This window comes from Coregonus clupeaformis, chromosome 31 (assembly GCF_020615455.1).
Source record: "Coregonus clupeaformis isolate EN_2021a chromosome 31, ASM2061545v1, whole genome shotgun sequence".
NCBI lineage: Eukaryota > Metazoa > Chordata > Actinopteri > Salmoniformes > Salmonidae > Coregonus > Coregonus clupeaformis.
Window position 1 is genome coordinate 26,320,797 of NC_059222.1, and position 16,973 is coordinate 26,337,769.

Below are 16,973 nucleotides of genomic sequence, written 5' to 3' on the forward strand. Positions count from 1 at the left end.
TAGATAAAAATGTTTTATAATAATGCCACCTAGTGGTTGGGAAGACTGGTTTGCTTGGGTGTGTTCTGTGGCAGTCAAGAAAAACTGGCTGTCTGGGAATAAATAGACATTTAAAATGTAATGATCATCTCTTTGATTTATTCACATAATTCATAACTTCTGGTCTGATACAGTATCACAGAGGTACTTTTTAATTAATTTCAAATATATTTACAATTGTTCTACCTTAGTAGTATGAAAACTGTACAATAAAGAGCATAGAAAAAATGCAAAAGAAACAATATACAACTTTTTTTATATCCAATATATAAGATATGAAAAATGTCCTGTAGAACCATGAACTACAGCATTGATGAAAAAATATGTTGCATCAACATATAAGCATTTGGTCAAATGTAAAGTAACAAAAGATGTGAACAACATCACAAACGAGACCAGGTTTTAAAAGTAAATTATGTTTCATGAATAGGTGCTTTGAATGAGAGTCTCATTGCTCTTTCATTCACAACAATATATGAGCTTCACTGTGGATTCATTCAGCACAAAAGCAAAACACCAAAGCCTCATGTGCCACACGTTCTCTTTTGCACTTTCTATAGGTCTTTCAGAAACAAGTACTTACTGCTCACTGTAATGAAAACCTACTACTGTTAGTTTAGTTGAGCAGAAACTATTCAATGTCAGGCTTCAGAGACTTAAGAAATGGAAGGGCTGTGTCACTGTTATCATTTTGTTCTATGTTGTTATATTGGCTTGGTCCATTAAGTCATATACTGTAAATGTATGCTTGGAGGTGCATTCTCATTAAATATCTTGTCATGTTAGTGAGAAAATCCACAGGTGTAACTAAGGGCCTCACTCAATCTAAGAAACTCCAGACCTTTCTGATGGGACTAGACAGACCCAATACATTACATCTAACTTCAGTATGTCATCATATATTCATGATATACTACCATAAATACTCTCAATTCAATAAAACTGCCAATGGTGCTCAAGGCCTCCATCTTCAAGTATGACATCATTCTTTAAGGTCCATTTACCATGGTCAATCTAAGGTGATCAAAGCCTCTCAATTAAAGAGAGGAACATGATCATTAAAATGTTCCACTGCTGAATCATGAACTCTTAAGTGCTGGGTTGCAATTCCTGTCCAGGTCCTTGTTGTCCTTTATCAATGCATTAAATACCTGGAGAGGAGAGAGCAAATCTTAGCATAAAACTGCAACCGATCATTATTTTTAGGCACACACAAATAAATACCTGTAGGTGGTGCTGTGTAGCTACATTTCCACAAATAAAGCAGACTATCATACTGGTTCTTTCTTATGTATTTCTGTAATTGACATACACAGAGTATACAAAACATTAAGAACACCTGCTCTTTCCATAACATAGACTGACCTGGTGAATCCAGGTGAAAGCTATGATCCCTTATTGATGTAATTTGTTAAATCCACTTCAATCAGTGTAGATGAAGGGGAGGAGACAGGTTAAATAATTATTTTTAAGCCTTGAGACATGGATTGTGTATGTGTGCCATTCAGAGGGTGAATGGGCAAGCCAAAAGATTTAAGTGCCTTTGAATGGGGTATGGTAGTAGGTGCCAGGCGCACCGGTTTGTGTCAAAAACTGCAAAACTGCTGTGTTTTTCACACTCAACAGTTTCCCGTGTGTATCAAGAATGGTCCACCACCCAAATGACATCCATCTAACTTGACACAACTGTGGGAAGCATTGGAGTCAACATGGGCCAGCATTCCTGTGGAACGCTTTCGACACCTTGTAGAGTCCATGATCCGACTAATTGAGGCTGTTCTAAGGGCCAAAAAGGAAGGTGTTCCTAATGTTTGTGTACTCAATGTACATTCACCTGTAGGTGCTGTAGTATATGAATTGTAGGACCCAACAAGTGTGAATCTATGATAAAGATGTCTTCTATATTGCATTGGCTGAGTGATGTGTCATTCCTAAACCGCTCCTGGCCACACCAGTGTCACGCGTGACGGATGGGCAGACCAGGGACTGGACATAATTACAGGCTATTTTTGAGGAATTCTGGGAGCATGTCCCAGTTCACACAATAGGCTACATAAATAGCTTCAACCTAACCACATAATAACATTCTTGTATGTTTATTGCCACTCCGTGCAAACGTGTCCATTTTCCCACATTCATGTCTTCTCATGTTTAGAGGAACTGACCTGGGACCACTTTTTGTTTCCATTGAGCATGGGCGCGGCCGCAATGCAGGTGAACAGCCTATCTGAGCCTATATCCTCAGGGAGGCGTGTCAGAAACTGGGCGCTGTGGATGAAATCCATCTGTAGGAGCACGTCCTCGTACAGACGCAGGATCCCTAGACCCGTCCGGAACAGGAACTCCTCGCCGTCACGACAGAATACGTCCCACACGCGACACGCCACGTCCAATGGCAACGACTTACTGTACAGAGTGAAAATCCTGTACACAGACACAGAAGCATGCATGCACGATCGAACGCACGCACACACACACACACACACACACACACACACACACACATACACACACACACACACACACACACACACACAAAGGCCAATAATGGCAGTTAGCGGAATGGGGAAAGCAGATAAGTTAATCTAGAGCATTCAGTAGCTGTGCTCTTATAACTGTGAATACTGAGCTGATAGCATGACTGGAACTAAAAGTGTGAGATAACAGCTTGAAGGCCACACTACAGAGAGCTGCTACATACTTTCAAATTTTCATAGAGATCCCATAGCTACTTACCAGTCTATGAGATAGAGATCTGGGGTGAGTTTGGAGCTCTGGAAGTGGTTAAATAGTTTTGGGAGGTTCTCTTCAAAGAACACCTCGAACGCAGCAAAGTATTTCAGCATCTAGAGAAGAATTAAAGGGTAGGGAGAGATTCAGTGACGACTAATTCAGTACTGTTAAAGTCGTTTTAGAGAGAGGACAATTTCCCACTGTGGGCCCTGTGGAAGTGCGCCTCACCAGATCATGGTCCACTCTGAAAAAGGCCAGCTGGCAGGGCTTGTTGAGCAGGTTAGCGAACGCGATGAAGGCATCAGCTTCCTCCAGGTTGAGGATTAATACTGCAGCTATGAAGGACATTCCCTGGACCTGAAAGAGAAGAGAACCGCCATTTCACTTTACAACCACCGCATGTACAGTATGGGAGAAAATAAGGACTGAGACTGCTGTTTTGAAGTGTTACTCACATATCCCACGTCAGGTCTGTAACAGGTGTAGGCCCCCAGCACACTGTGGAGGAGATCATGATATGGCCCACCCTGTGGTGGAAGACAATCAGAGGATGAGAACTGACATGGAGCACGCGCGCACACACACACACACACACACACACACACGTGGGGTAAGAGATGTACTGTACCTTCTGGAAGATAAAAAGAGGGGGGAATGTGCGGGATATGTCCAGCTTGATCAGGTCCAGACTGGACTCTCTGTCTGCTAAGGATGCCCCATCTAGTATCGAAACACAAACAGATTATGTTAAAAACATTATAAGAGAAAGGACAAACGTAACCATTTCAGTTTCCTAAAATAAACTGATCTCCAGCTTGTTTGATCTCTCTGTATCGTTGTTTGTGCATGATAGACCAAGTAACTCAGCAATCAATGACAGATACAGAGACACAGCTGCAGTGCCAATATTTTGTAACCTAAAATGATGCCAAGAGGAGACATGCTGCAAATCTCTCTGTTCAGCTCTATTAAATCCTGTTGGATCCATCTCCTAAGGCTCTCGTTGGCAAAAACACAGTCTTTCTGATGCGCTACAGATGTTAGAGCTTTGAATGTGTCACTATTGACTCTCAGTATTGGACCAAAGGGTAGATAGTCTGACATAATGGTAGAAACAGACGCTTTACAGATCAATGGAGGAAAAACAACAAGCCTGCAAATTGCTGCTGAGTGAGCGGGATTTGTGCAGTAATGTGACGCCAATATGCCGGCAGCACTGCTAGGTTTTTGTGCCATAATGCGTCAAGGACCTCAGATGTAAAGCAACGAGAGGAAATAGCTTTGTCTCAAAGAGAGAGAGAGGAGAATGGATGTGTGTGTGTCTGAGGCTGAGATTCACAGTCTTGCCCCCTGAGGGCTCCCCCCCGCCTCAGACCAACCATCTGCCTCTGTCTCTGAACCCGTCTCACTGAAACTCCTCCATCTCTCCTTGGCTCTGGAGAGGAAGATTTCATACAGCTCTGTAGAAAAGGGAGGAAAGGAAAGAAGATCACTCTCTCAATGAGTCAGGTGGTGGGTTCTCCAACTGAGACGTCTATTATGCATTTTTCTGTAAACCACAAAGGCACTTCCTGGCAGTAAAACAAGTAGGCCATCCAGACATTCCTATCACTAAATACACAACAGGCTGAATGTGGTGAAAGTGCTTGTTTAGTTAGAAAACAAACAATACCTTGGCACTACATTTTTAGATGTATAACCTTGGCTATTTTAATACATTTCAATGTACTTTGTTATGTGTATTGACACATAACTTCCTTCACTTTGTATTGCTTTTTCTGAAGGCAAATCTGATCATATTTTGCCAATGGGAATACTGAATTATGATGGGAGTTCTATGAGTTATGACTATTGAAACACCATACATACCTGGGGTGATGTTGAGCTCGTTGCCGATGGCCAGGCTCCAGACCTTTCCTCTGACATTGGGGGGCAAGCCCTGCCACCAGAGCTCTCTCACCCGTCGAGTGTTACGCCTACAGAGGGACACAAACAGACTGGCATGGGTCTACTGCACATGGGAGCCCTGACTGCTGCCTACTGACTGACTGCCTGACTGACTGGTTTACTGACCGTCTGGTTTACTGACTAACTGACTGAGTTATTGACTGGCTGATTAAGCCGACTGGTTCACTGGCTGATTGGCTGGCTAATTGAATGGCTGACTGGCTGAATAACTGACTGGCTGAGTCACAGACTGAATACTGTACCAGTGGAGGCTCCTTAGAGGAGGAAGGGGAGGACCATCCTCCTCAGTGAATTTCATAAAAATAAAAATAGTGAAACATTATAAAAGTTATCTTTTTTAGATAAAACTATACTACATATATTCACATGTCACCAAATAATTGATTAAAACACACTGTTTTGCAATGAAGGTCTACAGTAACATCAGCAGCACTCTGTAGGGTAGCGCCATGGTGTAGCCTGAGGACAGCTAGCTTCTGTCCTCCTCTGGGTACATTGACTTCAATACAAAACCTAGGAGGCTCTTGGTTCTCACCCCCTACCAAAGACTTACACAGTAATTATGACAACTTCCGGAGGATGTCCTCCAACCTATCAGAGCTCTTGCAGCATGAACTGACATGTTGTCCACCCAATCAAAGGATCAGATAATGAATCTAGTACTGAAAGCATAAGCTACAGCTAGCTAGCACTGCAGTGCATAAAATGTGGTGAGTAGTTGACTCAAAGAGAGAGAAAGACAATAGTTAAACTGTTTTTAACAAATTAATATCTTCCAAAATTAAGGAGAAGCAAGAGAGAGAGAGCGAGAGATGAGATATTTGGTAGGATGTTTTTACTTTCACTTTTCTAGTGAATGCAGCTAGCTAGCTAGTTTAGCCTACTCAAACACCCGGCTCAAACAGAGAGGGATGCTATGTTAGCTAGCTGGCTATGGCTATCCAACACTGGAACTCTTCCAAGTCAAGGTAAGCTTTTGGTTTTATTCATTTATTGCCACTGGGGCCCACCGGTGTAACTGAGAAACTGCTTTCTGACTGTACACTGTACTGCGTGATTGTAGCGGGTTTACTAACGCGTTAGTTCTAGTATGTTGACTATGACGTGCAACGATGTAGGCTGCGGTTAGCGTTCAATGGTCATGATTTGAAGGTTTGGCTTGGAAAGGTTTTTTTGACTGGTCACAGACAGCTGATGTGTTGTGCACTGAAGTCCACAAGCGAAGGGAAAATGTGAGAGGAGGAGAGCACGTAGATAGTTGCGAGAAGGAATTATATATACAACGAGCAAAGTGATCATGCTGTTTTCTATGTGGCTGCTATGAAAGTGAACTGTGTTTGCGTGTGATCAGGGGTGTATTCATTCTGCCGATTCTGTTGAAAAACGTTTCTTAAATGGAAGCAAACTGAATAAAACGGGGATAAACATACCTCAATTTATCCCATAGAAACTCTCATTTGCAACTGTTGGACTAATGATTACATCCTAGATCAGCTAGATGCAAACAAGAGTGTGCAAGGCGGTATTGAATGTGTCACTGTCTGTCATCTTGATTACTCAAAATTATCTTTATCTGTGCACCTACGTTGTAAACTTTCATTCATAGGCTAGGTTGTAGCAACCTCATGATGGGTAAAGGGGAAATTAGAGTATCATGTAGTAGCCTAAACCTATCGATGTTACATTGAGCAGGGTGAATGGAATTTGAATGACAGTCATCCAATTTGCTGGAATAGAAATAAACCATGCTCCTAAAAAAAATTAGCATCCTCCCTCACCTTAAACGGCACTGACTTCCACTGTACTGTACTGACTGGATACGGTACATGGCTGCTCCATGCCAGTTGAGAGTTGTTTAGCAGGAAGTGACTAACTAGCTAACTCACGTGTTTTCCCAGTTGGGCAGGATGTCGTTGTTCCAGACCACCATGGCGTTGGCGATGCTTTCCTCCTGCTTAAACCTCTCCTTTATCTCTTTCCTTTTCCTCTGGGCCTCCTTCAATTCTGTGGGGAGGAGGGCACACATCCTTTGGTTACACTTTATAATAACTTTTAATGAATAAGCCATTATAAATGCTTATAAATGTTAACAGATGCTTATAAATGCTTTAAAAATCTCTAATTTATTTTCCTTCTGCTTTACTATTTTTATCATGATGTAAAGTGGCAAAAGTATGTACAAGGTCTGGCTTTAGCAACAGCTACAACTGACAGAATGAGCTAAGTAACATCTGGAGGTCTATACAGTGGACAGGTTAAATGCTGCTGACCTCCATTACACAGCCCTGAAAAGACAGTGAAAGTGAAGGGGTGAGAGAGGAATACATTAACAGTACCTCTCTTCTTGGCCTCGGCCACCATCTCGTCATACTCCTGGCGGTGACGCTGGGCCTCCTCCACAGACTTGGCAGGAAGGTTCCTGCAGAGAAAGCAGAGGAGAGGAGACACAGTGTCAGTGTCTATCAGTGTCAGTTTCACCGTAATCAGTGCATATCACAGCAAATGAGGACACAAAATGGTTACTTTTAGTCAAGTTCAACACATTGAGGATTAAAGAGAGAGAAACACCTACAAAGAGAGACTGACTTTGCCATGGTTCAGACAACACACTCAGATTTCATACATCTATTCTTAATGAGGGCCTGAGGTCTTGGAACAGAGAGAGCAACTGAGTTGACCAAGGAGACCCACAGACAGAGAAACACAACACCACCTGTCTTTGGACGCTGTGTTTCTCACTGTGTTTTTAATAGACACCACAGCCTGGCCTGAGCCTAGTTGAAAATAATGTAATGTGTGTAATCTAGACCCAGATCACACTGTGATCTACAAGGACTGGAGGGCATAATAAACAAGAACAGAGGAATAGAGGAACAGACAAAGAAATGGAAAGACGGGACAGAAATAAAGCAGAGAGAGAGATTGTGGACTTACGCAGGCCTGTCCTCCAGTATAAGAGCTGTGGTGGACAGTGGCTCAAACTCCAGGTTCTTCCTCCGGCTCTGTTGAGGCTGAGTAGGGGACAGCCCAGCTGGCGTTCCCCCAGGCCCAGCCTTGCCCACCCTGGCCTCAAACTCCTGCAGATACATATAAAACCTGAATCCCCATAGGTCCTAGAAAACACAGCCCAAATACAGGTAAACTAGCCTCTTGGGTTTACATTTGAAAGGGAGGAAAGATAGTGGCTTTAGCCGCGAGGGGTGACAGGATCAGCTGACAGGCTTGTGGAGATCACGGGGCCCATGCAGGCAGCAGCCTATGGGGCAGGGGGGAGAGAGAGAGAGAGAAAATGGAGGGACTGAGGAGTGTGTGATGGTTGTTGATGACTGTGGAGAGAGAGAGAGAGAGAGAGAGAGAGAGAGAGAGAGAGAGAGAGAGAAAATGGTGGGACTGAGGAGTGTGTGATGGTTGTTGATGACTGTGGAGAGAGGAGAGAGAGAGAGAGAGAGAGAGAGAGAGAGAGAGAGAGAGAGAGAAAATGGTGGGACTGAGGAGTGTGTGATGGTTGTTGATGACTGTGGGAGAGAGAGAGAGAGAGAGAGAGAGAGAGAGAGAGAGAGAGAGAGAGAGAGAGAGAGAGAGAGAGAGAGAGAGAGAGAGAGAGAGAGAGAGAGAGAGAAAATGGTGGGACTGAGAAGTGTGTGATGGTTGTTGATGACTGTGGAGAGAGAGATCTGAGAGAGAGAGAGAGAGAGAGAGAGAGAGAGAGAGAGAGAGAGAGAGAGAGAGAGAGAGAGAGAGAGAGAGAATCCTCAGGGTGTACATCATGAGTCATGTCTAGGGGTCAATAAATGCCACTGATATCCAATGCGTTTGTCTCGTGCAAGTTGGTGCAATGACCATCTAATAGATCAAGTGACTAGTATCACCATACATCCCTCAGCTCCACTACACAATACAAGGCTCACCGTTGACCTTTCACGATGCATGAAACGGCTACTGTATGGATGTCAATGGCTACATTGTCTTGTGTTGTGGGTAGAAGGATTACTTTATACTATCATATATAAATCACAAAGTATATACCAGAAAAGCATATAGAGCTCTGGGAACACTTGTAATGTCAAAGTGTATATAAAATCATAATGTAATCAACAGTGTATTCATAAACAACAAGTCAAATATATAAATGTAAGGTAAACCAAAAATCGTAACATTTGCAGATAAGGTTAGCCAGGACAAAATAATTTTCAGGATTTCACTAATATCATCAAAATCAAGCACGTTTTTGGACTCATGCAGTAGTATTTACCTAAATAGGTAGAATCTTGTTGAAAAATCATGTTAAAAGTAACTTCTATATTCTTAAGACATAAGTTGAAAATGATACTGTTGCTGCTTCCTGTCATGTATTTTTAATTTATAGCCTAGTGTCAAAACACTGGTTTTAAATGTCCAAATTCATAATCAATATGCTGAAATAAGTTGTGATACTGCATGTTGAAGACCAAGACATAAAAATGACTCCCTACACCCGTGTCATGCTTGTGTTCAGATTACTTGTATTTTGCTAAATTAGTTCCTTAAAAACTGCTCACACATCAACATTTACCAAGCAGTCACTCCAGGCTGAAATTGATTAGCTTGTTCTACTGTAATCAATAGCGTGCACAGATTAATCACTCACATCGATATTGTATGGAAATCAATGGTACTGGGACAATTCGCTGCCGCTACATGTGCCATTTGCGCTCTTCTGAAAGACAACAACGAACTTGTGTATACTACATTTACCAGTCAATAGATGAGAACCTGTAGTAGCCATTTATCAACTCATCTCCTTGTGGCACAAAGTTTACGGTAGATGGCAATACGAAAAAGGAACCTGGATCATTTCAACAAATAATTTCTCCACAGGTAGTTCTACACAGTGACAGGGGTTGGCTCTCATTTGATTGATAGCTTGACTATCAAATATGTGTATTTGTGTATTGTTTGTGTATTTGTTTGTGGCTTTTATAAAGAGAGCGCCCCGATTTTCCCTTGCCATTTGAGTTTGAAAATGACAACTGCGTTCTAAGACCTGCAACGGAAAGGCGCGTATGATAAAATCAATGGTACCAAACCAAAGATATTAATCTATTTAAATCAATCGATTTAGTGCCATCTTGATTCCTATAAATGTTTATATTAAGATCACCTATCTGAGGTTAAAATTATATGTAATTTCACTTCATTGCATGAGGTGAAAATGCGAGTTTATTTAAAGTAGTAACACAAACTGTCCACATTAGGGAAATTAGCGTATTATTAAATAATTGAATACGGCAAAACAATTCAACATGTCAACTTCAGACGATAGTACAGTGGGGAAAAAAAGTATTTAGTCAGCCACCAATTGTGCAAGTTCTCCCACTTAAAAAGATGAGAGAGGCCTGTAATTTTCATCATAGGTACACGTCAACTATGACAGACAAAATTAGAAAAAAAAATTCCAGAAAATCACATTGTAGGATTTTTAATGAATTTATTTGCAAATTATGGTGGAAAATAAGTATTTGGTCAATAACAAAAGTTTCTCAATACTTTGTTATATACCCTTTGTTGGCAATGACACAGGTCAAACGTTTTCTGTAAGTCTTCACAAGGTTTTCACACTGTTGCTGGTATATTGGCCCATTCCTCCATGCAGATCTCCTCTAGAGCAGTGATGTTTTGGGGCTGTCGCTGGGCAACACAGACTTTCAACTCCCTCCAAAGATTTTCTATGGGGATGAGATCTGGAGACTGGCTAGGCCACTCCAGGACCTTGAAATGCTTCTTACGAAGCCACTCCTTCGTTGCCCGGGAGGTGTGTTTGGGATCATTGTCATGCTGAAAGACCCAGCCACGTTTCATCTTCAATGCCCTTGCTGATGGAAGGAGGTTTTCACTCAAAATCTCACGATACATGGCCCCATTCATTCTTTCCTTTACACGGATCAGTCGTCCTGGTCCCTTTGCAGAAAAAACAGCCCCAAAGCATGATGTTTCCACCCCCATGCTTCACAGTAGGTATGGTGTTCTTTGGATGCAACTCAGCATTCTTTGTCCTCCAAACACGACGAGTTGAGTTTTTACCAAAAAGTTCTATTTTGGTTTCATCTGACCATATGACATTCTCCCAATCCTCTTCTGGATCATCCAAATGCACTCTAGCAAACTTCAGACGGGCCTGGACATGTACTGGCTTAAGCAGGGGGACACGTCTTGCACTGCAGGATTTGAGTCCCTGGCGGCGTAGTGTGTTACTGATGGTAGGCTTTGTTACTTTGGTCCCAGCTCTCTGCAGGTCATTCACTAGGTCCCCCCGTGTGGTTCTGGGATTTTTGCTCACCGTTCTTGTGATCATTTTGACCCCACGGGGTGAGATCTTGCGTGGAGCCATCTTCCATTTCCTAATAATTGCTCCCAAAGTTGATTTCTTCAAACCAAGCTGCTTACCTATTGCAGATTCAGTCTTCCCAGCCTGGTGCAGGTCTACAATTTTGTTTCTGGTGTCCTTTGACAGCTCTTTGGTCTTGGCCATAGTGGAGTTTGGAGTGTGACTGTTTGAGGTTCTGGACAGGTGTATTTTATACTGATAACAAGTTCAAACAGGTGCCATTAATACAGGTAACGAGTAGAGGACAGAATAAGTTACAGGTCTGTGAGAGCCAGAAATCTTGCTTGTTTGTAGGTGACCAAATACTTATTTTCCACCATATTTTGCAAATAAATTCATTAAAAATCCTACAATGTGATTTTCTGGAAAAAAAATTCTCAATTTGTCTGTCATAGTTGACGTGTACCTATGATGAAAATTACAGGCCTCTCTCATCTTTTTAAGTGGGAGAATTTGCACAATTGGTGGCTGACTAAATACTTTTTTCCCCCACTGTATATGTTGCCCACTCAAACTATTGCAACAATGGACATCTATTTCTCACTAATTTAACCATTTAGAGAGTTAAAAAATGCTCTCAAGCACAATTTAACTGGGAGCTCTAGACTAGTTTCCATAGTGTCTGTGTAGCTGCCTGAACGTTTGCTGTCTATAATAAGGAATACAGGCAAATCTAATAGATCTATTACACTAGATGTATGTAAGGAAAACTGGATTACAACACTCTGGATTACAACATTTTGATCCACAGAGTCTATGAGCTGCTGGAGCTATGGCAAGCGTCTCAGAGACCTTGGGATTGTTGAAGATTACTTGATACTGTGTTTAATTATGTTTTTTTTTCCTAGCATACATTTCCCTCTCCCCTGTCAGTGCTAGGGTGGGAATGGACATGAGTTGGATGGTCAATGGAAATGGTTGCTTGGCAGCCCCATGCAGATAGGAGATTGAGAAGATGACTGAAAAGGAAACTCGAGAAAGTCCATACCCCTGCGCTTAAGAGATTTGGTGTGGACACAGACGTGAGACCATCTGGAATACTCTCCTGATGAAAGAAGAACAAAGTTTACACTCAGTTCAACCCCTCCAAAGTCCAAAGTGTCTATCAAACAAAAAATAACATGTCAAGTAATTCAAGGTAACCACTTTATTTGGATAGTCCATCTGTAGATGCTCTACAGACTAATCAGTAACATTTCATCTAACTATCTATTAACTCTATCCCTAAACCTTATTCTAAACCTAACCCTAACGTAACCTTAGCAAGAGGTTGCTTTTCAACAGATACGTTTGTTGATAGTATGACCATCTGTACAGCATCTACAGATGGACTATTCGGACTATCCAAATACAGTGTGACCCTTCAATACACATCCAATCCACATAAGCATCTTTACCCTTTGGCCAAGGTAAGGAAGATAGTCAACTTTATTGAAAGGGCCTCTGTTGGAGATGCAATTCAATCCCTACCCCTGCATGTAGGAAAACTGCATGAAAGATCAACCCATCATCTGAGCTTCTATACTAGAATACATTACGGATGGAACCTCTGACACCTAGATCCCTGCTCTAACCTCTGTAGCTCACTCTAGATGAGCTCACTTTCTTCTAGTCATAATCTCAGTAGCACAGTAGTGAGGCTTATAAACGCTCTCATCTCCGTCTGCAGCTGTCTGTACTAGAGTTGAGTGCATTACTAATCCAGTGAAGGGAAACATTTAATTGGCTTTGGTGTCTGTTTCCATCCAGGCATGAAAACATGCATTAGTGCCTCCAACGAGTGTGGAGACGGATTTGTACCTGCTTGGCAGAGTAGGGGAAGTAGAGAGGGAGACAGGGAGTGAGGAGAAGAGGGAGAGAGAGGGAGAGGAAGGACAGAGCCAGCGGCTGAGGGCATGAGACGGCTGAGGCTAGGAGATTGGCATAATTCAAGCTCAGCCGAGGCTCAACGTTCCAGGAAGTAGGCAAGAGGCATACACCTTGTGTAAGACCTACTCCTTACCCAGGCAGCTAGCCAGCCCCAGAGCCAACTGGAGTATACACCCTCAATAACTGCAGTGGCAGACGGGCCTGCCAGCCTCCAACCTGGATGACCTGAACCCTACCATGCCCTACTCTCTCTTGTCGGTGTTGGGAAGGAGTAGGCCAAGTACAGGCTGACTAAAGCCTTTATCACACTACTATATTTAAGCTCTGATGCCATTATTACCAGGCACTCTATTATAGGATTCTCAGAAGGAATGATATCTGTGAGTGTGAGATGCTATCAGTTTGCTACCTGGTCAGACAGGTATAGGTGAGTTCTTGTGAGAATAGGGCGTAGGGATTGATTGTTATGCTGTGTCATTGCATATTGCACAAGGCTGCAATTTTACTGTGTCTGTTTCAAGTGACAACTAGTGAATCATGTGATACAAAACAAAGGGCTGCAATGAAATGTATCATAGGTGAAGGAGTTGAACAGAAGGGGTGTAAATGACTTGATTGGAGATCAAACAGTTGTAGTCCTTTACTTGTTACTATGTTAACAAATTGAGGTTAGGTACGTACGGCTGACATAACCCAGATAAATAGGGATTAAGTCCTGACTAGCGCGTGGAAAAAAAGATCTAGGCTAAATATTGAGCTCATGGCATCCACCTCGACTTTACTAGTACATTCCTAGATGACGCACTTGCTGGATTCACTCCAGGCAGGGTCAGATAGCTTTCTCTCCCATACACAATACTGTACAGGCAGTTAGAAGGTCAGTTAATAGGAAGTTAATAGGTCTGTGAATAACTACTGTAGATGTAGTAGCACAGTGACATCAGGGCCTGCATTCAAAAAGCTTCTCGGAATAGGAGTGTGGATCTAGGATCAGTTTTGTCTTTCAAATAATAATGAATAAGATTATATGGACATGGATGACCTGATCCTAGATCAGCACTGTAACTCTGAGATGCTTTATGTATACGGGCCCATGGCCTCCATGTCCATGAAATCCTATTCATTATGATCTAAAAGACAAAACTGATCCTAGATCAACACTCCTAATCTGACATGCTTTAAGAATAAGGGCCTGGGACACCAACCTGCTGTATGGTCCTGGAGTCCTTGGGAGCGCTCTCTCTAGCGGGGACTTTTCCAAACAGCTTCCAACCAGGGACATTCTGAGACGGACCTTTCGGCTCTCTCTGCTTCTTGGAAAATAAACTCCTGACCAGACAGAAAAGCCAGGACAATGAGTGGGCAATTATGAATGATGACACGCTTATTTTAATCCCTGTCAGCTAAACGGTTTTGATGAGTCGACGTACTGAGAAATCAGGGATATTAATGTCTCTCTGAATCATTTCCTAGATCGGACATATGTCATACTGATATGGTCAGTTCAGTTGACACTGAGTGAGTGATATGCTGCCACTCTTATTTCATCAATTAGATCAATTTCACCTGAGCCTATGTGGGATCATAAACCTAGGGGTTAACACTTTACATGAAGGTATGCTCAAAAGGGTTTATAAAGGAGTTATTAGTAGTTCATAAACTGTTAATTACTATATTATAGATACCAATCATGTTCTAAGTATTTATTACAGATTTATAAATTATCTATAATTAATAATTAACCGTTTCTAATTAATTGATACCTAATGTAAAGTGTAACAACCTAGAGGATGTCTGTGTGTGGGAACACCATTACTACAGCATTCACTGCAGCTGGCTCCATTTCCACCAGGTCTCTGCCTGCTCTAAATGTTGAATGAGGCAGAGGCATAGTTCTAGTTCTAGCTTTGTTCATTATGTCCTGGTGTGCTGTTACAGGACCAAGACACAGTTTTGCTAGGAGAGCAAGATTAATGGCAGTGACTGCTGTTGTAAAGGGTTTAAATTACAGCATTAATATGGCTATACAGAGCATAAAGGCAAACATTGATGTGAAGAGAAGTAAGCAGACTGTGACAAAGTTTGTACCTCTCTTGTCCTTGCAAAACATGCACTTGTCACCATGCAAATAATCTCAGCCAACAAATACAACAACTCATTTACCTGCCAAAATACTCAGCAATGCCGGGTCTTTTGGACTGTAAAGCCAGTTCAGAGGGGTCTACCGAGACTACACTCAGGCCCTCTGGTATATCTCCTGGGGCGGACTGACGTCTGCTGGACTCAAAGGTGTTCCTGGAGCTCAGACTGACGTCCATGAACCTGAGGTCACTGTGGCCCTGGGCCCCCAGCTCCACGAATGTCTCCCCGTCCTCATCCCCTGGGCTGAGAAAGGTGGAGGAGTCATAGCTCAGACTGTTGGGTACAGTCCTGGTCCTGAGGGCCTGAGGATGGGGTCTGGAGGATGGATCATCTCCTAGGTGACCAGATGCTGACGGTTCCTCTCCCTGACAGGTGTCTGGTTTAACACTGACCCCACAGGGGTCTTTCGTTGGTGCTGGGCTTGATGGTAAACCCTGAGAGGTGAGATTTGAAGTAGCACCATCAGACAGATCTCCTGCCACGTTAGCTTGTGTCCTAGGCTGGGCCCCGGCTTCGTCAGGTTCCTCTCTGATATTGCAGGATTCGTCATGGCCTTCCCTTGCACTCACTGCAATTGAGGAGGGGTTTTCACACTTTGTGTTAGAGAGACCGGTTGCAGCACCATCCAAAATAATTGTTACAACTGTCTCTGTGTGTAACTTGGCGCTGCTGGGTCCTATAAATAATCCACCGTTTGCCATTTTGGCCTCCTTGTCAGGGGTCGTACTCCAGTTAATCTGTGGCCTACTAACAGCATCACTGCTGAGGGTGCTCTGTATAACACTGTCTGTGTCCCAATTCGAGAGCCCCTGTGGACCAGTCCGGGAGGCAGCTGTGCAGCTCAGTTCAAGCTGTCCATTGCAGGAGTGTGTCAATGACTCCACAGTCTCAGCTGCTGTCACAAAGTTCAATGGTGGATGACAGGCATCTAGTTCTTCTGCAGAGGAATCCTTGTTCTTCTCAGCCAGTGAGATCCCCTGGAGAGCATTCCTGTCCATTTCCTCTCGATTCACTGCAGTGATAGCAGAGCAGTTCCCTGCCTTGGAGCCTACCATTGTTGACCCAGTAAACCCGTTTGTAGCAGAGTCGCTACCTGGCTCAGGAATAACACAATTGCTTACAGTGCCACCGGATGGGCTGTCAGTAACTAAAACTGTGGAACGGCCAATATCCTCTCCTGCTTCACCCGACTCTCTGCTGTCACTGCAACCCGTTTCATCCCTGCTGACATGTTTAGAGAGACGAGCTGCCGCGTCGGCGGTACCGTCTGACAGTGGCTGGGTGAGAGATGTGCTGCTGGTTCCCTTTTCGTTCACATCAACAGAGAAAGCCGGTGGAGAAGAGCCATTATATGCCTTTTCCATGTCATTCACATTCCCCACACCACCGCTCCATAACAAAAACGCTGTGGTGGCTGGTTCAGCTCTGCTTGCACGGTCCCCGTTGTTCCTTGTCTAGCTATTATGCCTATCATGATCTCAGAGAGTATCCCTCATTACATAATGACGCAAATCAAAATACGGTTGCTATTCCGAGCGACAGCGGCAGGAAAGGGGAGAATATCAGTCGCCTGGTCGTGTATCCTTTCTGTTATTAGAAAAACCGGCAGCCGCCCCCATTTCGGCCGTGAGCAGGAGCCATTTTGAGATTCCAATGACGTAGGAGGGGAAAGCAAATCCAGACGGAAAATATGGGATGAGGGGCCATCTGCTGTCCGTACGGAGCTATAACACGCCTGGTTTATCCGACACTAGTTTTTTTTTAAGCACAACGCGCAGATATTCAGGCTTCGTTTATTCAGCATAAGTATCCCGTCTTCTGTAAAGGGACTCACAACAATGGTGGTAGCCTAAGGTCT

General features: G+C 43.2%; 1 protein-coding gene across 2 annotated transcripts; it reads right to left on the reverse strand.

Annotated features, from left to right (window-relative positions):
- Positions 1 to 105: 105 nt before the first annotated feature.
- Positions 106 to 16,754, reverse strand: LOC121547316 (TBC1 domain family member 12). Of its 2 annotated transcripts, XM_041858512.2 has the most exons (14): positions 15,137 to 16,754; positions 14,179 to 14,302; positions 12,093 to 12,149; positions 7,675 to 7,817; positions 7,077 to 7,159; positions 6,627 to 6,744; positions 4,642 to 4,748; positions 4,152 to 4,232; positions 3,401 to 3,492; positions 3,228 to 3,299; positions 3,001 to 3,129; positions 2,776 to 2,885; positions 2,205 to 2,463; positions 106 to 1,190 (listed from the first exon to the last, which is right to left on the reverse strand). In XM_041858512.2, exons 1-14 carry the CDS (start codon positions 16,477 to 16,479, stop codon positions 1,119 to 1,121), a joined length of 2,790 nt encoding a protein of 929 aa, XP_041714446.1. In that variant the 5' UTR covers positions 16,480 to 16,754; the 3' UTR covers positions 106 to 1,118. The 2 variants fall into 2 exon arrangements, with proteins under 2 accessions (XP_041714446.1, XP_041714447.1); XM_041858513.2 differs by lacking the exon at positions 12,093 to 12,149.
- Positions 16,755 to 16,973: the final 219 nt, after the last annotated feature.